This window comes from Pistacia vera, unplaced genomic scaffold (assembly GCF_008641045.1).
Source record: "Pistacia vera cultivar Batoury unplaced genomic scaffold, PisVer_v2 Contig485, whole genome shotgun sequence".
NCBI lineage: Eukaryota > Viridiplantae > Streptophyta > Magnoliopsida > Sapindales > Anacardiaceae > Pistacia > Pistacia vera.
The window spans coordinates 706,943-731,641 of NW_022196318.1; the positions used below are offsets into that span (position 1 = coordinate 706,943).

The 24,699-nt window shown below is 36.1% G+C and overlaps 5 protein-coding genes and 2 pseudogenes across 7 annotated transcripts; all 7 read right to left on the reverse strand.

The window, feature by feature from the left end:
* Positions 1-989: 989 nt before the first annotated feature.
* LOC116146941 (OVARIAN TUMOR DOMAIN-containing deubiquitinating enzyme 12-like) lies at positions 990-5,960 on the reverse strand. The gene is made up of 10 exons (XM_031432372.1): positions 5,551-5,960; positions 4,734-4,989; positions 4,466-4,539; positions 3,719-3,773; positions 3,547-3,621; positions 2,270-2,343; positions 2,066-2,114; positions 1,608-1,692; positions 1,442-1,498; positions 990-1,339 (listed from the first exon to the last, which is right to left on the reverse strand). The coding sequence occupies exons 2-10, from the start codon at positions 4,896-4,898 to the stop codon at positions 1,293-1,295; spliced, it is 681 nt and encodes a 226-aa protein (XP_031288232.1). The 5' UTR covers positions 4,899-4,989; positions 5,551-5,960; the 3' UTR covers positions 990-1,292.
* Positions 5,961-6,083: 123 nt separating this feature from the next.
* Positions 6,084-8,683, reverse strand: LOC116146917 (DEAD-box ATP-dependent RNA helicase 41-like). The gene is made up of 2 exons (XM_031432349.1): positions 8,650-8,683; positions 6,084-8,528 (listed from the first exon to the last, which is right to left on the reverse strand). Exons 1-2 carry the CDS (start codon positions 8,681-8,683, stop codon positions 6,937-6,939), a joined length of 1,626 nt encoding a protein of 541 aa, XP_031288209.1. The 3' UTR covers positions 6,084-6,936.
* A 1,645-nt stretch (positions 8,684-10,328) lies between these two features.
* Positions 10,329-11,622, reverse strand: LOC116146919 (annotated as a pseudogene).
* Positions 11,623-13,589: 1,967 nt separating this feature from the next.
* Positions 13,590-14,537, reverse strand: LOC116146920 (annotated as a pseudogene).
* A 15-nt stretch (positions 14,538-14,552) lies between these two features.
* Positions 14,553-19,370, reverse strand: LOC116146940 (OVARIAN TUMOR DOMAIN-containing deubiquitinating enzyme 12-like). The gene is made up of 10 exons (XM_031432371.1): positions 18,966-19,370; positions 18,149-18,404; positions 17,881-17,954; positions 17,134-17,188; positions 16,962-17,036; positions 15,685-15,758; positions 15,481-15,529; positions 15,023-15,107; positions 14,854-14,910; positions 14,553-14,751 (listed from the first exon to the last, which is right to left on the reverse strand). The coding sequence occupies exons 2-10, from the start codon at positions 18,311-18,313 to the stop codon at positions 14,705-14,707; spliced, it is 681 nt and encodes a 226-aa protein (XP_031288231.1). The 5' UTR covers positions 18,314-18,404; positions 18,966-19,370; the 3' UTR covers positions 14,553-14,704.
* A 128-nt stretch (positions 19,371-19,498) lies between these two features.
* LOC116146939 (DEAD-box ATP-dependent RNA helicase 41-like) lies at positions 19,499-22,438 on the reverse strand. Of its 3 annotated transcripts, none has more exons than XM_031432369.1 (3): positions 22,314-22,438; positions 22,065-22,149; positions 19,499-21,895 (listed from the first exon to the last, which is right to left on the reverse strand). In XM_031432369.1, exons 2-3 carry the CDS (start codon positions 22,096-22,098, stop codon positions 20,352-20,354), a joined length of 1,578 nt encoding a protein of 525 aa, XP_031288229.1. In that variant the 5' UTR covers positions 22,099-22,149; positions 22,314-22,438; the 3' UTR covers positions 19,499-20,351. The 3 variants fall into 3 exon arrangements, with proteins under 3 accessions (XP_031288229.1, XP_031288228.1, XP_031288230.1); XM_031432368.1 differs by having other exon boundaries at positions 19,499-21,901; XM_031432370.1 differs by lacking the exon at positions 22,314-22,438 and having other exon boundaries at positions 19,499-21,738; positions 21,809-21,895; positions 22,065-22,086.
* A 1,017-nt stretch (positions 22,439-23,455) lies between these two features.
* LOC116146943 lies at positions 23,456-24,391 on the reverse strand. The gene has a single exon (XM_031432373.1). The coding sequence runs from the start codon at positions 24,320-24,322 to the stop codon at positions 23,747-23,749; it is 576 nt and encodes a 191-aa protein (XP_031288233.1). The 5' UTR covers positions 24,323-24,391; the 3' UTR covers positions 23,456-23,746.
* Positions 24,392-24,699: the final 308 nt, after the last annotated feature.

The following is a 24,699-nucleotide window of genomic DNA, read 5'->3' on the forward strand; positions in this document are numbered from 1 at the left end:
TTCTTTTTTTTTTTCTCCTTCTCTCCTCCCTCGTCTTCATCATCTTCTCTCCCAAATAAATGAAAACCCTAGAAACCGACCAAATCTGTGTAATTAAAATTACTTTTGATTTTTTTTAAAACTTCTTCTCATAACATCCATCAATTTGAGGGGTGCAAGTGTAACTTTCCTAAACTTGTGGATCTTGTGGTACTTTTACTAATCCTGACGGGTGTCCAAAAAAGCAACATTAAAAAATCACAAGGGTCATCATCGATCTAGGGTTTTACTCAGTAGGTCAACATAGCTATCAGATTTCCATCTTCCTATTTTTTTAAATTATCAAGAAACTAACCCAAAAGGGAGAAACAGTAGACAATTTTATTGGAAGTCTACCTCTAGTTGATGGAATCAACAATACCCTTCTTCACATAATCACATGTTACCTAAACTTTCTTAATTAAGAAATCAACATTAAAAATGGCTGTCATGATAATCATAATTCATTAGTAATCTTAAACTGTCCACTGTAAGGAAGCAAGAGATCCAAAAAATGCATCTGCCAAATAAAGTCAACAGTTCAACAAGATTCCATCTATTAGATCAATGTTGGGAATGTGCACTGCTACTACTAACATATTAGTAATGTCCTCGACTTTCATGGTTGGCAAAACTCAAATGTGTCAACATCAATTAGATATTATTTGCTAGCTATTGAGATGAGAAATTTGGCAGTCGATATCAAATAACTATTATGGTGTTACGCAATAATTCTTGCCATGGAACATGAAGATAAGGTCCAGAAAAAAAAATGCATCAGGTTTAATCGAATCATCAAAATTTCACAGTCAAGCCAACCTCAAGGCCGTACCATTTCAAGGTACCCATCTAAACTCAATTTTTCCACCCCCATGATATGTATAGAAATAAAAATTTGGAGGCACAAGAAAATTTCTGAATTTGTTTTTCCTCTGTTATCAGTCAAGGAGAGCAAACAATCAACACTATCAAAAGTTTTAAATGGTAATTTTAATTATTACTTTAATATAAATTGCACGAGATAAAATAAATAAGCTTCTCCCAAATGGAAGACAAAAATTAGTCTTGAAGCAAGAATATGATGAACATGGTACATCTCAAAACTATCGTATAGTATTTATAGTAGTAAAATCAAACTATCGCTGAAGAATATAATAGTAAGAATTAAGAAAAAAGAATATAATAAATATATAAGAAAACAAAGGAAAATATGCACAATACTAAAATGTATTCAACCTCATGAATGCTTTGACAAAATAACCTATCTGCTTCCTCTAGAACAACCAGTGTTTCTTCCTAGGCTTTTGTTGAACTGGAGCATCTACAAAATAGACAAGAAGCAAAATTTATTCTACTTGACAACCCATGTTATTTGGAACTCCCAGAAGTCAACTAGACAACGAGATTTTGAGATCAAACAAACCTCGGATTTCATATAGTGAGTTGTAGTGTACCTCTGACCAAAAACTTAACCATAACTCTGCATCATTTATAAACAAGTGGAAAAAAAAAAAGAGGATAACTGTAAGATTGTGTCCACAAAACTATTGAACAGACAGCATGAGGAGGACTCTCAAAGTCTTACTTACCATGTTTAGGTGCCTGGTATTGTGGAGTAATTTCAACAAAACAAGTATCCCTGAATGACGTTAAGAGGCATATCTTTGCTGCAAACTGCATATGCAAAAGCAGCATAATCAGTGCTAGTACTGGCATACATGACATAACATTATAAGTTACTGTCTTACACAGTGACCAATAATAAAGTACAAGCAGGTCTTATAGCATTTCACTTATCATGCGAAATTCAGAATACATCTACACGATTTCTACGCATCTCTAGTCATGCATTATCCTTGCATGTATATTCAACATTATTTGCATCATCATAAAATGACTAACTATCAATGCATCGTATGTACATTTTGCCATAAGAAATCATTGACAAAGAATTTTTGGATACTAAAGATGAAGTATCACAGTTATTTAATACTACAGTCGCAGCACAAAGAGTCAATTATAATGGTTTGAGAAGAGAATGCTAGACCTTATCAGCTGCTGCTTGTAAAGTGACATGATCCCCCCATTCACCAGTTCTGCATGAAACATTAAATTAGGAAAGACAAAAGAAAACTTCCCTACTGCTAATTAAGTATTATTAACTAGAATGTAGAAGTATCCTTTGAACTTGGAAGTAAAGGCTTATAAAATCCAAAAAATGGAAGTGCTGACACTAAATAGACCGACATACTTTTCCATTTTCTTGTAGTAACGTTTGTACTTCATTGGAATGTAGCCTTCGTACAAAGAGCGATATTCTTTCAGCTGGAACGGGAAATAATAGAAAATAAGCAAATTTTATACCAAATGATCTCATTTTTGTACATAAAAACTAAACTCCCCGATGACCGGCAAAATATTTTTCATAAATCTATTAAGCATGTAGCACTTTCTTTTTACTGGCAAACAGTTAACATCCAAAAAGCCCACAAAATTGTGGTCAGACAGAGCAACTTCTAATTTAAAAAGAGATAATATAGCAATAAATGTATAAAATGAAATCTAATGATAACCCCCCATCCTAAACAGCTTAAAAAATTACGTCCTCTGAGTTAAATATCTCAAGATTCATAAACAAGAAAACTGCAAGAGCACATTTGGTTCAACAAAGTACAGAGACTTTATATTTCTAATCAGAGTTGGAAATTTTAGAATTGGATGAATTCAGTTTTCTGGATCACTCGATGAGTTTTAAAGAATAAAGATGAAGTTGTGGTCATAAAGATGGTGGGCAAGAGGTAATTGACACAAAGCACCTTAAGAAACTGATAGCTAATTTTGATAGTGGCCGGTCAGGCATGCTAGAGATAGTTTCATGGATTTTAGCAGCTGGCTACTGGCAGGTTGCAGTGATAGGGGGTATATATTCTTGGCTTCTTGCCACTGCTGGTGGTTATGGGTCACTGCAATGATTCAATGGTAATTCATTAGAATAACGCAGCAATGGCAGTGGTTATAATGAAGGTTAACATTACTGGCAGTGAGAGAGTCTTGAAAGTTCGGAGTCACTGGTCACAGAAGGGTTTTACGACCATGGAAATCATGATAGCCACAGCATATAGGCATGAGAAAGAGAGTGGAAGGTCGCAGCAGCTGCAATTCTATTCTGAATCCAGTGATGGCAGCAAACATGGAAGTGGCACAAAAGTGGCAGAGATGGTAAAGAGAAGTATTAACAATGACTATAAGCTAGCAACAATGATGTCTGTAGTGTTCTAAAAACTTTCTCTGTTCTCAAATTCTTAAAGTTACATAATAAAGTTGACATCTCCTCCACAAGATTTGTATATCTTTATTTTGTTAAGCATACACCACCACAAAAGCAGGGTGAAAATTCTTTATCACGCAGAGGTTTCACCATAATCAATGGGATCGATATTAAGGACCAAAATTTAGATTATTACACAAATTTTCTAAACCGAATCCACCCAATGGTCACATTGTTTGGACACTTCAGAGAAAATCTACCTGTTTCACAATCTCTTTTCTAACATGCTTGTGATACTCAGGTGACTTGTACATCTGTTCTGAAAGTGCACGGAACTGCAATAGAAGGTTGGAAAAGAACTTTTTTAGAAAATCTCAAACAATAAGAAGGAGAGAGAGAACATTTCCACCATAACTTTAACATTGACAATACCTGACAATTTCCATCCCCAGAGACCTTCACTTCACATAAACCATAGACTTGTAGCCTGGTAGAAAATTATTAGAAATTTACTTAATACCTTCACAAAACTGAAACCTGAGGGAAAACAAAAACAACGGCATCTCCAAACCCCTTCCTGCTAACAACTTCTAGCATAGACTTTCACCTATTATATACTAATAAACGTGTAAAATGTAGAAAAAAAAAGTGCAACTCCAAATGTTAAAACATGCAGACAAATAGTAGTTGCTTAACTTGAGGTTCTACCACTTGCAGCAGATAAATCTTCTGCAAACCTCTTCACAAGGGATATTAACTTCTTAGGATCATTTTTTGCCAGTCACAGTCAGAGATGTTAATTTTTCCTGTAAAAAAGATCTACAACTTGCAGTTTCCACCATGAAGTTTTCTAAGTTGAGAATCATTCTCAGGACTCATCTTCCCAGTTTCACAAGAGAGTACTAAGTTGTAAATTTTGCTACTGCGTAATTTCATATAATTATCCTTTTATTTATTTGTTTCCTTATGCTCTCCCACTAATGCGAGTGATTAAACCTGCATCAGCATTTAACTTATAAATTCATGCTGAGCACCTAAAATAGAATTTACTTTTCATATGGGTCATGCCTTTCAACATCTTCCCATGAAATATAAATATTAAGATCAATTGAAACCTTATACATAATTCCCAGATGAAGAAATCACTAAGGTACTCTAATGACCAAGTACAAGACATACCTCTGGAGAAGCCGTTGGTGATCCAAACTGGCATCACTTAAGTTGGGGATATAGGTATTTATCCGAGGCACATGCTGAAATTCCAAGAAATGCTTGATGAGAAATTCAGAAAAGAATCTTCTTTTGATAAAAGAGTGAAGTTACATTTTATAACAATTAGTGGCAGGGTTGATCCTGCTGTTGTTCATGAATTATAAAAGGATTGTCCCAAAAGAAAAGAAAAATGTTCGGTTCTTTGAGCCAAATTATAAAGAATCAGGCATCTTACAGGAACAGGGGCCAGGTTGGAAAGGCGCCTAGCAACAACACCATCTAACTTAGCATACTCTTCTGAAAGTACGAAGGCAATCATTTGGTCATCCTCAACATCCTGCTGACTGCTCAAGGAAGTTGAGCTAGAAGATTCACCAACACTCTGAGTTCCATTCCACATAATGTAATCACGCAAGTACTGCTAACTTCTTTAAGTGATAACACCAACTACTATGGCCTTCTACGGCAGACTGCCGGAGTTAAAAGCTTTACTGCATCATCATCAAATTACAGATTGAAAATGTTGACAAACAATCAATAGAATAGACATATGGTATATCAAATATGTCACCACGTCACCATAACATAAGCATAAAAAATGATAAAATAATTATAATTCCACAAACAATTCATCTGATGATGGAATCATTCTCAATGGTATCACTTTATGAATAAATGTGATTAAACATGACCCAATCCAATAAAGGCTTTTCCCAGTGTGAACTCATCCAATACAACAGGAGAAACCAATAATGGCAAAAAAATAAAAACATAAACAGGGGCTATTCGTGAATTGATCATGAATCCGAAAACACCACAAATGGACCGCAGATCGATTGTATCAAAGGAGGATTAAAACCAACAAAAAGAAGAGGCCAAACATTCATGCAAGTAAAGCTAAAAAAAAAGCAAATAACAGTAGGGTCATATAATCATAACCACAACAGCAATTGATCAAGATTCAAGAGGCAACCGATGCTAACGAGAATGAATTCGAATAAAAATTAATCTTTACGCAGGAAAGAATCAAGGAAAGGAGTGAAGCATGTCACCTGTTAATAAGATTGAGACGCGGTAATTTGGATTGGATTTGGAGAGATACTTCTAAAAAATAAATTACCCACAAAACTTTTTCTCGTGATGATTTGGTGGGTGATGGTGGGAGTTGAAAAGAAAGAAAAAGAAACAATATTTATTACGTATTTATTTATTTCGACTGTTCCGCAAAACCAAGTTGTTGGCATGATCTCACTCGGGAGGCGTTGGTAGTTAGGCTTTCGCGGTTTCTCGGTAATGAGACAGGTTCTTTCCCATCACGACACGTGTCTGTTCTCTTTCGTGTGTCCTTTCTATTTTTTCTTCTTCTTTTTCTTCATTTGCAAGATTTATCCCTATAATTGGTACTTTTTCCTGAACCCGACTCAGAAAAATCTGAATATGTTTGTGGTCTATACACAATTGATTCCAGAATCTGTCTAAGATTTAGAAAGAGAACAGTTTTTTCTGCTATATATATCCTGCTTAGATTTGATATTTGAACATTTAATTTCATACCAGCAGTATATTTAATAGACAGTTGCCGACATTCCAGGGAATCTACGACCTCAATATTATTGTATGAAGCCAAAATTGTCTTCATCATCAATGTACATATAAAGAAAATTTAACTTGATTAGGCTAAATATGTAAGCTTTTGGCACACTACATATGTATATGTATTCAGTCGCATTCAGCATTAAAATTCACAACAAAATCAGTCACTAAATTTATTTCAATGTCACCTTTCGTCAAAACTTTATACATCTGGGATGTTATCTCCCTTTATCTTCTTAGGATACAAAATTGGTTGCTCTGCAATTATATTTTTGTAAGGAGTACTAATAGATTCCTTGTGTCTGGCAAGATCATTGCTGGCACCACCGATTCACCCAACAACAGACTACATAACAACAAGGGCAGTCGTTGAGCTTTGGCATTTCATTCTCTAAGGGCGGAAAACCAATAAAGATCAGGCAAACTATCTGAGAACCCTTACTCTTGCTTCCACAACCCCACCATCATTATCCTTTGCCAAACAATGCTCATTGTCCGTCCTTTTGTACTTTCCGATCTAGTCAAGTCCCCAAGCTCAATGATTGCAACTGTATTGACTCCTTGTATTGATCCAATCAACTCAAACGATGCTGAAATAGATGTTGGAGTGAATGATCATTGAACTGGGAAATCTGGCAGAACATTCAACTGAAGAAGGAATTTTAGTGATAAGAGGGAAATTTTAACACAACAATGCACCTTCAAAACTTCCACCATTACCACCACATGTTAGCTGAAAGCAAGCAAATTACGTTGGCTTTCAGTCATACTTCTGACAACAGCATGAAGATATTAGAATACTTAGTTGAAAATTAGGCCCAGAACCTAATATATTTCCTGAAATTTCAGCAACCATGCTTCCTCTTTTTATAGCCCCTGCCAAATGAACCCACTGTAGATAGTGAATTAATAAGTTCTCGAGGAACAGCTGCTCCAGAAGATTTTAAAATTTCAACCAACTCTGGAAACAAATTTGTATTCTCCTCATTCACAAACACAATTGCCGTACCCTCCTCTCCCAGTCTAGAAGCCCTACCAATCTGATGGACATACTCCTTGATAGAATTGGGCATGTCAAAGAGGATAACCTGTCTCACACCCAAGAGATGAACTCCCCGACCCAAAACCCCAGTGGCCACAATCACAGGAACCTCTCCCACTAAAAATGACTGTATGATCTCCCTTCTCTCATTCATGGGTTTCTCCCCATGGATTGATAAGGTTTTAATTCCTGTGGTGACAGTAATCGCATTTGACAGGAGATCTGCCCCAAGTCTTGAACCCACATAAACCACAGCTGGTGGCATAAAATGCTGTTTGCTCGTCAATATGTCAAAAAGCTTTTGCTTCTTTTTCTTTGACTCAACCCAGATAGGAAGCTGCTTAACAGCCTTATTTGGCTGGTTAGGCTTGCCAACAGAGACAACAGCGATATCCTTAGCCATGGAGGCCGCCATTTTCTCTACCTCTTGTGAGATTGTTGCAGAAAACATTAAGATCTGGGGTTGCGAAAGGGCCCTGAAAATCTGCATTACTTGATCTCGGAAGCCCCTTTGAAACATACAGTCTACCTCATCCAAAACAAACATCATTATGTCATCTAGTTCAACATCATGCTTCACTAACAGGTCAATGAGCCTGCCTGGAGTTCCCACAATTAATTCTACACCTTGCTGAATGCGGTAGATCTGTCCAGCCATAGCGTCACCACCGACCACAAGTGCTGTTTTAAATGGCAAACCTTTTCCAAGCAACTTGGCTTGTTCCTCAACCTGGATACACAACTCTCTAGTTGGAGTTAAAACCATTGCTAATGGCTTTTTCTGTTTCGGTAAGTGCTCAAGACGAAAATTTGCACAGTGAGAAATAACAGGGACTAGAAAGGAAGCAGTTTTCCCTGAGCCTGTGTCAGCAGAAACAAGCAGGCTTTTGCCAATCATAGCAGCTGGTATCGCTTGCATCTGAACAGGCATAGGCATGTCATAGCCAGCAGCTTCAATATTTTGGAGAAGCCTCTGTTGTAGATTGCAAGAGGAAAAGGAGAGAATGGGAGCCGGAATTACATCACCCTTCACATTTATTTCAAGCTTCCTTCTAACTAATTCATTCTGATAACTACTGAAATCTTGATATCCTGAATTATTATCTGATTCCTTAACGTAGTAGCACTCATCAGTGGCAGGTAATCTTTGAGGAGGTGCGGGAGCAGCCCGCATCCCCTTGTTGGCAACTCTGCAAAGAAGAGTTTGCTTACATTCCAAGCTGCAAATATCGTCATCTGTCTCATCACAAATATACTCACCATAGCGGCCACATATAACACACTTAGGCTCGCCTGGAAGAGCTTCTCTCTGATCCCTACTCCTTTCTTTCACCCCATTCCCTCCATCTGATACTTGAGAAACACAATTTATGCATAAATTAAACTGCTTATACTCTTGAAATGCAAATATAAAAACATTACAACAGACAAAAACAAATTCAAGCAACTGTGCAACTCTAATAAACAAGATTGTTCAAATGTGACGCGATGAATAATAGAAAGTTGAGATAATTACCATATACTTCACCCACTGACTGATTAATTTCCATGTTTTGATTCTACTTGACAAAAACCCAATTTAACAGAAAACCGAAAACATGCTGAAAAAGTCCAACAAGAAAACTCTATCAGCGATTGATTTGACGGGTTAATTACTCAAAATATATTGCAATTATTCATAAATACAATAACAAAATAAAGGTTTGCATCAGCGCACTCGATCGAGAAATGATAATAGAACTATAATCGAAGCTGCAAAACGAACCTTTCCCCAGAAAGAGACGTAAGATGCGATTCGCTTAAGGTGGTCGGAAATTGCAAGACAACCTTCTGATATTTCCTTCACTCAAAAGTCTTGCACGATCCAAAGGGCGCGTTATTGCTATTCCATCCTAATTAATTAAACCGCTTAAACTCCTGAAACGACGTCGTTTTGAAAGAACCTTCGTTAAGGCAAATACTTTATTCTTACACTTTGATAATAGAAGTCATAAGGCAAATACTGTATTATGTAATTAGAATTTTAATTTTAATTAAGGGAGAACCACATTTTCCCACCCAAGGTTTGGCAAAACAACCTTTCCCACCCGTCAAGTTTTAAAATGACACTTTTCCACCCTTCATTAGGTTTTATTAGTGTTTTCTGTTAATATTTGATTGAAAAAACAAAAATAACTTTAAATAGTTTATTTCTTAATTAGTTTATTATAAATTAAAATTTAATTAAGTAAGTCAAAATCTTTAGTACTCGATTATTTATTAGTTCAAGTGTAAAAATATATTTTTTTATTTGTTTATTTAATTAATTAATTAGGAATATTGATTTTCTATGTTAATTAGTAAAAATAAAAAACATTATAAATTTAGTAGATTATTAAATAATGATGATAGGATATTGATAACATTATAAATAAATAAATATTAAGGTAATTTAACTTTAAACAATTCTATAATATTACTCCTAACTTTTATGGTGAGGCTAACTATTTTTAATTTTTTGACTTTTTGGCTAATTAAAAAATAATGAAAATTTATAAAGTCAAATATGTAAGGGTATTTTCGTTTTTTAAGTAAAATATTAACGGAAAATATAACATAACCTAACAAAAGGTGGGAAAGTGTCATTTTGAAACTTGAAGGGTGGGAAAGTGGTTTGGCCAAACCTTGGGTGGGAAAATGTTGTTGTTCTCCCTTTAATTAACTTAAAGCCTTTGAATAATATTAAAAGTTCTAGCATAAGTATTAATTAACTTAAAGCCTTTGAATAATATTAAAAGTTCTAGCATAAGTATTAATTAACTACACACTGCTGCTTATTGAGGAAAATATTAAGTTTACAGTCAAAGATCCGCAGAGTATTTGATACATCCATCAAGCACATAGGAACAAAATAAAATATATGTTTATTCAAATCAAACATAACTAATTTTAGACTTTGAGTTTGAGTTCTTCCATATATGGTAAAGTCCTAATTTTAATATTAAAGAAAAAGAGGGATTTAGCAAAACAAAGTAGTGTATATATTAAATGTGTGAACATTACAAGAAAGCATACACAGAAATGGCTCGATAAAATTGAGCCACATCTCTTACTTATTGCCCCCACAAAGTTACAATCTCAACACCGTCAGTGATTATAATACTAACTGGAAATTAAGTACACTCTTCATTGAATCGTACGTCCATGTTGGTTTAATTAGAGTTTCATGATCTTCACCATTTTAATGAATCTCCATGAGAACACCACAAGAATCAAATAACGAAAATCACAATAGAAGGTTGGAAAAGAATTTTTTAGAAAACTCAAACAAATAAAGGAGAGAGAGAACATTTCCACCATAACTTAACATTGACAATACCTGACATTTCCATCCCCAGAGACCTTCACTTCACATAAACCATAGACTGTAGCCTGGTAGAAAATTATTAGAAATTTACTTAATACCTTCACAAAACTGAAACCGAGGGAAAACAAACAACGGCATCTCCAAACCCCTTCCTGCTAACAACTTCTAGCATAGACTAATAAACGTGTAAATGTAGAAAAAAAAAGTGAACTCCAAATGTTAAAACATGCAGACAAATAGTAGTTGCTGACTTGAGGTTCTAACCACTTGCAGCAGATAAATCTTTTGCAACCTCTTCACGAGGATATTAACTTCTAGGAATCATTTGCCAGTCACAGTCAGAGATGTTATTTTTCCTGTAAAAAGATCTACAACTTGCAGTTTTCCACCATGAAGTTTTCTATTAAGAATCATTCTCAGGACTCTCTTCCCAGTTTCACAAGAGAGTACTAAGTTGTAAATTTTGCTACTGCGATATTTCATATAATTCCTTTTATTTATTTGTTTCCTTATGCCTCCCACTAATGCGAGTGATTAAACCTGCATCACATTTAACTTATAAATTCAGCTGTGAGCACCTAAAATGAATTTACTTTTCATAGTGTCATGCCTTTCACACCTTCCCACAATAAATAATATTAAGATCAATTGAAACCTTATACATAATTCCCAGATGAAGAAATCACTAAGGTACTCTAATGACCAAGTACAAGACATACCTCTGGAGAAGCCGTTGGTGTCCAAACTGCATCACTAGGTTGGGGATATAGGTATTTATCCGAGGCACATGCTGAAATTCCAAGAAATCTTGATGAGAAATCAGAAAAGAATCTTCTTTTGATAAAAGAGTGAAGTTACATTTTATAACAATTAGTGGCTGGTTGATCCTGCGTTGTTCATGAATTATAAAAGGATTGTCCCAAAAGAAAAGAAAATGTTCGGTTCTTTGAGCCAAATTATAAAGAATCAGGCATCTTACAGGAACAGGGGCCAGGTTGGAAAGGCGCCTAGCAACCACACCATCTAACTTAGCATACTCTCTGAAAGTACGAAGGCAATCATTTGGTCATCCTCAACATCCTGCTGACTGCTCAAGGAAGTTGAGCTAGAAGATTCACCAACACTCTGAGTTCCATTCCACATAATAATCACGCAAGTACTGCTAACTTCTTTAAGTGATAACACCACTACTATGGCCTTCTACGGCAGACTGCCGGAGTTAAAAGCTTTACTGCATCATCATCAAATTACAGATTGAAATGTTGACAACACAATAGATATACATATGGTATATCAAATATGTCACCACTTCACCATAACATAAGCAAAAAATGATAAAATAATTATAATTCCACAACAATCACTCGATGATGGAATCATTCTCAAGGGTATCACTTTATGAATAATGTGATAAAACATGACCCAATCCAATAAAGGCTTTTCCATTGTGAACTATCCATACAACAGGAGAAACCAATATGGCAAAAAAAAATAAAACATAAACAGGGGCTATTCGTGAATTGATCATGAATCCGAAAACACCACAAATGGACCGCGATCGATTGTATCAAGAGGAGTAACAACAAAAAAAGGCCAAACATTCATGCAAGTAAAGCTAAAAAAAAGCAAATAACAGTAGGGTCATAAATCATACCCCACGACAATTGTCAAGATTCAAGAGGCAACCGATGCTAACAGAATGAATTCAATAAAAATTTCTTTACGCAGAAGAATCAAGGAAGGAGTGAAGCATGTCACCTGTTAATAAGATTGAGACGCGGTAATTTGGATTGGATTTGGGAGATACTTCTAAAAATATTACCCACAAAACTTTTTCTCGTGATGATTTGGTGGGTGATGGTGGGAGTTGAAAAGAAAGAAAAAGAAACATATTTATTACGTATTTTTATTTCGACTGTTCCGCAAAACCAAGTTGTTGGCATGTCTCACTCGGGAGGCTTTGGTAGTTAGGCTTTCGCGGTTTCTCGGTAATGAGACAGGTTCTTTCCCATCACGACACGTGTCTGTTCTCTTTCGTGTGTCCTTTCTATTTTTTCTTCTTCTTTTTCTTCATGCAAGATTTATCCCTAAATTGTTACTTTTTCCTGAACCGACTCAGAAAAATCGGAAAGGTTTGTGGTTATACAAATTGATTCCAGAATCTGTCTAAGATTTAGAAAGAGAACTTTTTTTTTTCTGCTATATATCCTGCTTAGATTTGATATTTGAACATTTAATTTCATACCAGCAGTATATTTAATAGACAGTTGCCGACATTCCAGGGAATCTACGACCTCAATATTATTGTATGAAGCCAAATTGTCTTCATCATCAATGTACTATAGAAAATTTAACTTGATTAGGCTAAATATTTAAGCTTTTGGCACACTACATATGTATATGTATTCAGTCGCATTCAGCATTAAAATTCACAACAAATCAGTCACTAAATTTATTTCAATGTCACCTTTCGTCAAAACTTTATACATCTGGGATGTTATCTCCCTTTATCTTCTTAGGATACAAAATTGGTTGCTCTGCAATTATATTTTTGTAAGGAGTACAATAGATCACTGTGTCTGGCAAGATCATTGCTGGCACCACCGATTCACCCAACAACAGACTACATAACAACAAGGGCAGTCGTTGAGCTTTGGCATTTCATTCTCTAAGGGCGGAAACCAATAAAGATCAGGCAAACTATCTGAAACCCTTACTCTTGCTTCCACAACCCACCATCATTATCCTTTGCCAACAATGCTCATTGTCCATCCTTTTGTACTTTCCGATCTAGTCAAGTCCCCAAGCTCAAGATTGCAACTGTATTGACTCCTTGTATTGTCCAATCAACTCAACGATGCTGAAATAGATGTTGAGTGAATGATCATTGAACTGGGAAATCTGGCAGAACATTCAACTGAAGAAGGAATTTTAGTGATAAGAGGGAATTTTTACAACACAATGCACCTTCAAAACTTCCACCATTACCACCACATGTTAGCTGAAAGCAAGCAAATTACGTTGGCTTTCAGTCATACTTCTGACACAGCATGAAGATATTAGAATACTTGGTTGAAAATTAGCCCGAACCTAATATATTTCCTGAAATTTCAGCAACCATGCTTCCTCTTTTTAAGCCCCTGCCAAATGAACCCACTGTAGATAGTGAATAATAATTTCTCGAGGAACAGCTGCTCCAGATTTTAAAATTTCAACCAACTCTGGAAACAAATTTGTATTCTCCTCATTCACAAACACAATTGCCGTACCCTCCTCTCCCGTCTAGAAGCCCTACCAATCTGATGGACATACTCCTTGATAGAATTGGGCATGTCAAAGAGGATAACCTGTCTCCCACCCAAGAGATGAACTCCCCGACCCAAACCCCAGTGGCCACATCACAGGAACCTCTCCCACTAAAAATGACTGTATGATCTCCCTTCTCTCATTCATGGGTTCTCCCCTGGATTGATAAGTTTTTAATTCCTGTGGTGACAGTAATCGCATTTGACAGGAGATCTGCCCCAAGTCTTGAACCCACATAAACCACAGCTGGTGGCATAAAATGCTGTTTGCTCGTCAATATGTCAAAAAGCTTTTGCTTCTTTTTCTTTGACTCAACCCAGATAGGAACTGCTTAACAGCCTTATTTGGCTGGTTAGGCTTGCCAACAGAGACAACAGCGATATCCTTAGCCATGGAGGCGCCCATTTTCTCTACCTCTTGTGAGATTGGCAGAAAACATTAAGATCTGGGGTTGCGAAAGGGCCCTGAAAATCTGCATTACTTGATCTCGGAAGCCCCTTTGAAGCATACAGTCTACCTCATCCAAACAAACATCATTATGTCATCTAGTTCAACATCATGCTTCACTACAGTCAATGGCCTGCCTGGAGTTCCCACAATTAATTCTACACCTTGCGGAATGCGGTAGATCTGTCCAGCCATAGCGTCACCACCACCACAAGTGCTGTTTTAAAGGCAAACCTTTCCAAGCAACTTGGCTTGTTCCTCAACCTGGATACCACACTCTCTAGTTGAGTTAAAACCATTGCTAATGGCTAGTATTTATAGTAGTAAAATCAAACTATCGCTGAAGAATATAATAGTAAGAATTAAGAAAAAAGAATATAATAAATATATAAGAAAACAAAGGAAAATATGCACAATACTAAAATGTATTCAACCTCATGAATGCTTTGACAAAATCACCTATCTGCTTCCTCTAGAACAACCAGTGCTTCTTCCTAGGCTTTTGTTGAACTGGAGCATCTACAAAATAGACAAGAAACAAAATTTATTCTACTTGACAACCCATGTTCTTTGGAACTCCCAGAAGTCAACTAGACAACGAGATTTTGAGATCAAACAAACCTCGGATTTCATATAGTGAGTTGTAGTGTACCTCTGACCAAAAACTTAACCATAACTCTGCATCATTTATAAACAAGTGGAAAAAAAAAAAAAAGAGGATAACTGTAAGATTGTGTCCACAAAACTATTGAAAAGACAGCATGAGGAGGACTCTCAAAGTCTTACTTACCATGTTTAGGTGCCTGGTATTGTGGCGTAATTTCAACAAAACAAGTATCCCTGAATGATGTTAAGAGGCATATCTTTGCTGCAAACTGCATATGCAAAAGCAGCATAATCAGTGCTAGTACTGGCATACATGAAATAACATTATAAGTTACTGTCTTACACAGTGACCAATAATAAAGTAAAAGCAGGTCTTATAGCATTTCACTTATCATGTGAAATTCAGAATACATCTACACGATTTCTAAGCATCTCTAGTCATGCATTATCCTTGCATGTATATTCAACATTATTTGCATCATCATAAAATGACTAACTATCAATGCATCGTATGTACATTTTGCCATAAGAAATCATTGACAAAGAATTTTTGGATACTAAAGATGAAGTATCACAGTTATTTAATACTACAGTCGCAGCACAAAGAGTCAATTATAATGGTTTGAGAAGAGAATGCTAGACCTTATCAGCTGCTGCTTGTAAAGTGACATGATCCCCCCATTCACCAGTTCTGCATGAAACATTAAATTAGGAAAGACAAAAGAAAACTTCCCTACTGCTAATTAAGTATTATTAACTAGAATGTAGAAGTATCCTTTGAACTTGGAAGTAAAGGCTTATAAAATCCAAAAAATGGAAGTGCTGACACTAAATAGACCGACATACTTTTCCATTTTCTTGTAGTAACGTTTGTACTTCATTGGAATGTAGCCTTCGTACAAAGAGCGATATTCTTTCAGCTGGAACGGGAAATAATAGAAAATAAGCAAATTTTATACCAAATGATCTCATTTTTGTACATAAAAACTAAACTCCCCGATGACCGGCAAAATATTTTTCATAAATCTATTAAGCATGTAGCACTTTCTTTTTACTGGCAAACAGTTAACATCCAAAAAGCCCACAAAATTGTGGTCAGACAGAGCAACTTCTAATTTAAAAAGAGATAATATAGCAATAAATGTATAAAATGAAATCTAATGATAACCCCCCATCCTAAACAGCTTAAAAAATTACGTCCTCTGAGTTAAATATCTCAAGATTCATAAACAAGAAAACTGCAAGAGCACATTTGGTTCAACAAAGTACAGAGACTTTATATTTCTAATCAGAGTTGGAAATTTTAGAATTGGATGAATTCAGTTTTCTGGATCACTCGATGAGTTTTAAAGAATAAAGATGAAGTTGTGGTCATAAAGATGGTGGGCAAGAGGTAATTGACACAAAGCACCTTAAGAAACTGATAGCTAATTTTGATAGTGGCCGGTCAGGCATGCTAGAGATAGTTTCATGGATTTTAGCAGCTGGCTACTGGCAGGTTGCAGTGATAGGGGGTATATATTCTTGGCTTCTTGCCACTGCTGGTGGTTATGGGTCACTGCAATGATTCAATGGTAATTCATTAGAATAACGCAGCAATGGCAGTGGTTATAATGAAGGTTAACATTACTGGCAGTGAGAGAGTCTTGAAAGTTCGGAGTCACTGGTCACAGAAGGGTTTTACGACCATGGAAATCATGATAGCCACAGCATATAGGCATGAGAAAGAGAGTGGAAGGTCGCAGCAGCTGCAATTCTATTCTGAATCCAGTGATGGCAGCAAACATGGAAGTGGCACAAAAGTGGCAGAGATGGTAAAGAGAAGTATTAACAATGACTATAAGCTAGCAACAATGATGTCTGTAGTGTTCTAAAAACTTTCTCTGTTCTCAAATTCTTAAAGTTACATAATAAAGTTGACATCTCCTCCACAAGATTTGTATATCTTTATTTTGTTAAGCATACACCACCACAAAAGCAGGGTGAAAATTCTTTATCACGCAGAGGTTTCACCATAATCAATGGGATCGATATTAAGGACCAAAATTTAGATTATTACACAAATTTTCTAAACCGAATCCACCCAATGGTCACATTGTTTGGACACTTCAGAGAAAATCTACCTGTTTCACAATCTCTTTTCTAACATGCTTGTGATACTCAGGTGACTTGTACATCTGTTCTGAAAGTGCACGGAACTGCAATAGAAGGTTGGAAAAGAACTTTTTTAGAAAATCTCAAACAATAAGAAGGAGAGAGAGAACATTTCCACCATAACTTTAACATTGACAATACCTGACAATTTCCATCCCCAGAGACCTTCACTTCACATAAACCATAGACTTGTAGCCTGGTAGAAAATTATTAGAAATTTACTTAATACCTTCACAAAACTGAAACCTGAGGGAAAACAAAAACAACGGCATCTCCAAACCCCTTCCTGCTAACAACTTCTAGCATAGACTTTCACCTATTATATACTAATAAACGTGTAAAATGTAGAAAAAAAAAGTGCAACTCCAAATGTTAAAACATGCAGACAAATAGTAGTTGCTTAACTTGAGGTTCTACCACTTGCAGCAGATAAATCTTCTGCAAACCTCTTCACAAGGGATATTAACTTCTTAGGATCATTTTTTGCCAGTCACAGTCAGAGATGTTAATTTTTCCTGTAAAAAAGATCTACAACTTGCAGTTTCCACCATGAAGTTTTCTAAGTTGAGAATCATTCTCAGGACTCATCTTCCCAGTTTCACAAGAGAGTACTAAGTTGTAAATTTTGCTACTGCGTAATTTCATATAATTATCCTTTTATTTATTTGTTTCCTTATGCTCTCCCACTAATGCGAGTGATTAAACCTGCATCAGCATTTAACTTATAAATTCATGCTGAGCACCTAAAATAGAATTTACTTTTCATATGGGTCATGCCTTTCAACATCTTCCCATGAAATATAAATATTAAGATCAATTGAAACCTTATACATAATTCCCAGATGAAGAAATCACTAAGGTACTCTAATGACCAAGTACAAGACATACCTCTGGAGAAGCCGTTGGTGATCCAAACTGGCATCACTTAAGTTGGGGATATAGGTATTTATCCGAGGCACATGCTGAAATTCCAAGAAATGCTTGATGAGAAATTCAGAAAAGAATCTTCTTTTGATAAAAGAGTGAAGTTACATTTTATAACAATTAGTGGCAGGGTTGATCCTGCTGTTGTTCATGAATTATAAAAGGATTGTCCCAAAAGAAAAGAAAAATGTTCGGTTCTTTGAGCCAAATTATAAAGAATCAGGCATCTTACAGGAACAGGGGCCAGGTTGGAAAGGCGCCTAGCAACAACACCATCTAACTTAGCATACTCTTCTGAAAGTACGAAGGCAATCATTTGGTCATCCTCAACATCCTGCTGACTGCTCAAGGAAGTTGAGCTAGAAGATTCACCAACACTCTGAGTTCCATTCCACATAATGTAATCACGCAAGTACTGCTAACTTCTTTAAGTGATAACACCAACTACTATGGCCTTCTACGGCAGACTGCCGGAGTTAAAAGCTTTACTGCATCATCATCAAATTACAGATTGAAAATGTTGACAAACAATCAATAGAATAGACATATGGTATATCAAATATGTCACCACGTCACCATAACATAAGCATAAAAAATGATAAAATAATTATAATTCCACAAACAATTCATCTGATGATGGAATCATTCTCAATGGTATCACTTTATGAATAAATGTGATTAAACATGACCCAATCCAATAAAGGCTTTTCCCAGTGTGAACTCATCCAATACAACAGGAGAAACCAATAATGGCAAAAAAATAAAAACATAAACAGGGGCTATTCGTGAATTGATCATGAATCCGAAAACACCACAAATGGACCGCAGATCGATTGTATCAAAGGAGGATTAAAACCAACAAAAAGAAGAGGCCAAACATTCATGCAAGTAAAGCTAAAAAAAAAGCAAATAACAGTAGGGTCATATAATCATAACCACAACAGCAATTGATCAAGATTCAAGAGGCAACCGATGCTAACGAGAATGAATTCGAATAAAAATTAATCTTTACGCAGGAAAGAATCAAGGAAAGGAGTGAAGCATGTCACCTGTTAATAAGATTGAGACGCGGTAATTTGGATTGGATTTGGAGAGATACTTCTAAAAAATAAATTACCCACAAAACTTTTTCTCGTGATGATTTGGTGGGTGATGGTGGGAGTTGAAAAGAAAGAAAAAGAAACAATATTTATTACGTATTTATTTATTTCGACTGTTCCGCAAAACCAAGTTGTTGGCATGATCTCACTCGGGAGGCGTTGGTAGTTAGGCTTTCGCGGTTTCTCGGTAATGAGACAGGTTCTTTCCCATCACGACACGTGTCTGTTCTCTTTCGTGTGTCCTTTCTATTTTTTCTTCTTCTTTTTCTTCATTTGCAAGATTTATCCCTATAATTGGTACTTTTTCCTGAACCCGACTCAGAAAAATCTGAATATGTTTGTGGTCTATACACAATTGATTCCAGAATCTGTCTAAGATTTAGAAAGAGAACAGTTTTTTCTGCTATATATATCCTGCTTAGATTTGATATTTGAACATTTAATTTCATACCAGCAGTATATTTAATAGACAGTTGCCGACATTCCAGGGAATCTACGACCTCAATATTATTGTATGAAGCCAAAATTGTCTTCATCATCAATGTACATATAAAGAAAATTTAACTTGATTAGGCTAAATATGTAAGCTTTTGGCACACTACATATGTATATGTATTCAGTCGCATTCAGCATTAAAATTCACAACAAAATCAGTCACTAAATTTATTTCAATGTCACCTTTCGTCAAAACTTTATACATCTGGGATGTTATCTCCCTTTATCTTCTTAGGATACAAAATTGGTTGCTCTGCAATTATATTTTTGTAAGGAGTACTAATAGATTCCTTGTGTCTGGCAAGATCATTGCTGGCACCACCGATTCACCCAACAACAGACTACATAACAACAAGGGCAGTCGTTGAGCTTTGGCATTTCATTCTCTAAGGGCGGAAAACCAATAAAGATCAGGCAAACTATCTGAGAACCCTTACTCTTGCTTCCACAACCCCACCATCATTATCCTTTGCCAAACAATGCTCATTGTCCGTCCTTTTGTACTTTCCGATCTAGTCAAGTCCCCAAGCTCAATGATTGCAACTGTATTGACTCCTTGTATTGATCCAATCAACTCAAACGATGCTGAAATAGATGTTGGAGTGAATGATCATTGAACTGGGAAATCTGGCAGAACATTCAACTGAAGAAGGAATTTTAGTGATAAGAGGGAAATTTTAACACAACAATGCACCTTCAAAACTTCCACCATTACCACCACATGTTAGCTGAAAGCAAGCAAATTACGTTGGCTTTCAGTCATACTTCTGACAACAGCATGAAGATATTAGAATACTTAGTTGAAAATTAGGCCCAGAACCTAATATATTTCCTGAAATTTCAGCAACCATGCTTCCTCTTTTTATAGCCCCTGCCAAATGAACCCACTGTAGATAGTGAATTAATAAGTTCTCGAGGAACAGCTGCTCCAGAAGATTTTAAAATTTCAACCAACTCTGGAAACAAATTTGTATTCTCCTCATTCACAAACACAATTGCCGTACCCTCCTCTCCCAGTCTAGAAGCCCTACCAATCTGATGGACATACTCCTTGATAGAATTGGGCATGTCAAAGAGGATAACCTGTCTCACACCCAAGAGATGAACTCCCCGACCCAAAACCCCAGTGGCCACAATCACAGGAACCTCTCCCACTAAAAATGACTGTATGATCTCCCTTCTCTCATTCATGGGTTTCTCCCCATGGATTGATAAGGTTTTAATTCCTGTGGTGACAGTAATCGCATTTGACAGGAGATCTGCCCCAAGTCTTGAACCCACATAAACCACAGCTGGTGGCATAAAATGCTGTTTGCTCGTCAATATGTCAAAAAGCTTTTGCTTCTTTTTCTTTGACTCAACCCAGATAGGAAGCTGCTTAACAGCCTTATTTGGCTGGTTAGGCTTGCCAACAGAGACAACAGCGATATCCTTAGCCATGGAGGCCGCCATTTTCTCTACCTCTTGTGAGATTGTTGCAGAAAACATTAAGATCTGGGGTTGCGAAAGGGCCCTGAAAATCTGCATTACTTGATCTCGGAAGCCCCTTTGAAACATACAGTCTACCTCATCCAAAACAAACATCATTATGTCATCTAGTTCAACATCATGCTTCACTAACAGGTCAATGAGCCTGCCTGGAGTTCCCACAATTAATTCTACACCTTGCTGAATGCGGTAGATCTGTCCAGCCATAGCGTCACCACCGACCACAAGTGCTGTTTTAAATGGCAAACCTTTTCCAAGCAACTTGGCTTGTTCCTCAACCTGGATACACAACTCTCTAGTTGGAGTTAAAACCATTGCTAATGGCTTTTTCTGTTTCGGTAAGTGCTCAAGACGAAAATTTGCACAGTGAGAAATAACAGGGACTAGAAAGGAAGCAGTTTTCCCTGAGCCTGTGTCAGCAGAAACAAGCAGGCTTTTGCCAATCATAGCAGCTGGTATCGCTTGCATCTGAACAGGCATAGGCATGTCATAGCCAGCAGCTTCAATGTTTTGAAGAAGCCTCTGTTGTAGATTGCAAGAGGAAAAGGAGAGAATGGGAGCCGGAATTACATCACCCTTCACATTTATTTCAAGCTTCCTTCTAACTAATTCATTCTGATAACTACTGAAATCTTGATATCCTGAATTATTATCTGATTCCCTAACGTAGTAGCACTCATCAGTGGCAGGTAATCTTTGAGGAAGTGCGGGAGCAGCCCGCATCCCCTTGTTAGCAACTCTGCAAAGAAGAGTTTGCTTACATTCCAAGCTGCAAATATCGTCATCTGTCTCATCACAAATATACTCACCATAGCGGCCACATATAACACACTTAGGATCGCCTGGAAGAGCTTCTCTCTGATCCCTACTCCTTTCTTTCACACCATTCCTTCCATCTGATACTTGAGAAACACAATTTATGCATAAATTAAACTGCTTATACTCTTGAAATGCAAATATAAAAACATTACAACAGACAAAAACAAATTCAAGCAACTGTGCAACTCTAATAGACAAGATTGTTCAAATGTGACGCGATGAATAATAGAAAGTTGAGGTAATTACCATATACTTCATCCACTGACTGATTAATTTCCATGTTTTGATTCTACTTGACAAAAACCCAATTTAACAGAAAACCGAAAACATGCTGAAAAATTCCAACAAGAAAACTCTATCAGCGATTGATTTGACGGGTTAATTACTCAAAATATATTGCAATTATTCATGAATACAACAACAAAATAAAGGTTTGCATCAGCGCACTCGATCGAGAAATGATAATAGAACTATAATCGAAGCTGCAAAACGAACCTTTCCCCAGAAAGAGAAGTAAGATGCGATTCGCTTAAGGTGGTCGGAAATTGCAAGACAACCTTTTGATATTTCCTTCACTCAAAAGTCTTGCACGATCCAAAGGCCGCGTTATTGTTATTTCATTTTTCGCTTTTCTAGTTCTTTCAAAACGACGTCGTTTCAGGAGTTTAAGCGGTTTAATTAATTAAAATGGTTTATCACACATAGATCCCCTGAAGTTTCAAACTTTGATAATAGAAGTCATAAGGCAAATACTGTATTATGTAATTAGAATTTTAATTTTAATTAAGGGAGAACAATATTTTCCCACCCAAGTTTTGGCGAAACAACACTTTCCCACCCGTCAAGTTTTAAAATGATACTTTCCCACTCTTCGGTAGGTTCTATTAGTGTTTTTTTTGTTAATATTTGATTGAAAAGACGAAAATATCCTTAAATAGCTTATTTCTTAATTAGTTTATTATAAATTAAAATTTAATTAAGTCAAAGTCTTTAATACTTGATTATTTATTAGTTCAAGTGTAAAAATATATTTTTTCATTTGTTTATTTAATTAATTAGGAATATTGATTTTCTATGTTAATTGGTAAAAATGAAAAATATTATAAATTTAGTAGATTATTAAATAATGATGATAGGATATTGATAACATTATAAATAAATAAATATTAAGGTAATTTAACTTTAAACAATTCCATAACATTACTCCTAACTTTTTTTGTGAGGTTAAATATTTTTTATTTTTTGACTTTTTGGCTAATTAAAAAATAATGAAAATTTATAAAGTCAAATATATAAGAGTATTTTCGTCTTTTCAGTAAAATATTAATATAAAACATAACAGAACCTAACAAAAGGTAGGAAAGTGTCATTTTGAAACTTGAAGGGCAGGTAAATTGTTTCACCAAACCTTGGGTTGGGAAAATGTTGTTCTCCCTTTAATTAACTTAAAGCCTTTGAATAATATTAAAAGTTTCAAAGATCCAGAGAGTATTTGATACATCTATCAAGCACCTAAAAACATAGGAACAAAATAAAATATATGTTTATTCAAATCAAACATAACCAATTTTAGACTTTGAGTTTTGAGTTCTTCCATATATGGTAAGTCCTAATTTTAATATTAAAGAAAAGAGGGATTTAGCAAAACAAAGTACTGTATATATTAAATGTGTGAACATTACAAGAAAGCATACACAGAAATGGCTCGATAAAATTGAGCCACATCTCTTCTTATTGCCCCACAAAGTTACAATCTCAACACCGTCAGTTTTTAACCTATGATTATAATACTAACTGAAAATTAAGTACACTCTTCATGGAAAAGCTGTATATATCATTGAATCGTACGTCCATGTTGGTTTAATTAGAGTTTCATGATCTTCACCATTTTAATGAATCTCGATGAGACAAGAATCAAATAACGAAAATCAGGTGCTTCTTTCGAGCATTTCCTGATACCTCTTGAAGGAAAGTTGCTTCTGTATCCTCATCTGACGATGGAATCTCTTTATGAACAAATCCGCAACATGGTCTATCTCGTCTTCCAGCTTGAACTCTTCCCCTTCCGGCTTTGAGTTCTTCACCAAGTCTATCACAGACCCTCCAGGATCCTCAGAGTCGAGATCTTCAGCTTCAAACAGGGAGTGGGTAAGGTCCGGATACTTGTTATTATCATAATCATAATCATAATCCAGGAACTCTGTGTGAGACGGATTGGGAAGAGATTCGTGAGACATGGCATTATAGAGCACAATAGCATTATTCCCTTCAGGTTGATCGTCGCCATCTTGCTTCGTCTTGTCTTCATGCTGCTGCCCCATCAGGACACGGAGCTTGTCGGAGATGGAGCTCATCATAATCTTCTTGTTCCTCAACAAGGAGAATATAATCAAGCGGGTCTTGATAGCCCTGGTTTTGGTCTTGAGAGCCAGTGTCTTCGCCTTGGCTATTGTAGTTATAAGCGAGATTATCTGCTTCAAGAACCCGGAAGCCTTGTTCTTCATGTTTACTTTTTAATAAAATAAAATCTTTGAGAGAAATGAATAAAAAGCAATGATTTGGCATGAAGGAGGACAAGAGGGGTGGGTGGTTTTTATAATGGGATTGGGAAGGGCAAAAAGGGGTCAAGTTTAATAGAGAGAGAGAGAAAGAGTGGGGAAGAAGCAAAAGAAAAGTGAAAGTAAAAAGTGATAAAGTAGTAAGGACAGTTGGCTAAAGTCTAAACTGAAGGATTTTGGGAAGCAGTGAAAGTTGTGTTTATTGAAATTAAAATTTCTTAGTGGAGAGGAGAAGAGGCTCGATTGTATTTTTCACATTTCTCAGATTCCACTTGGTTTTCTTAATGCCAAGGGGAAAGCAAACCAGGCCCACCCTGGCCACA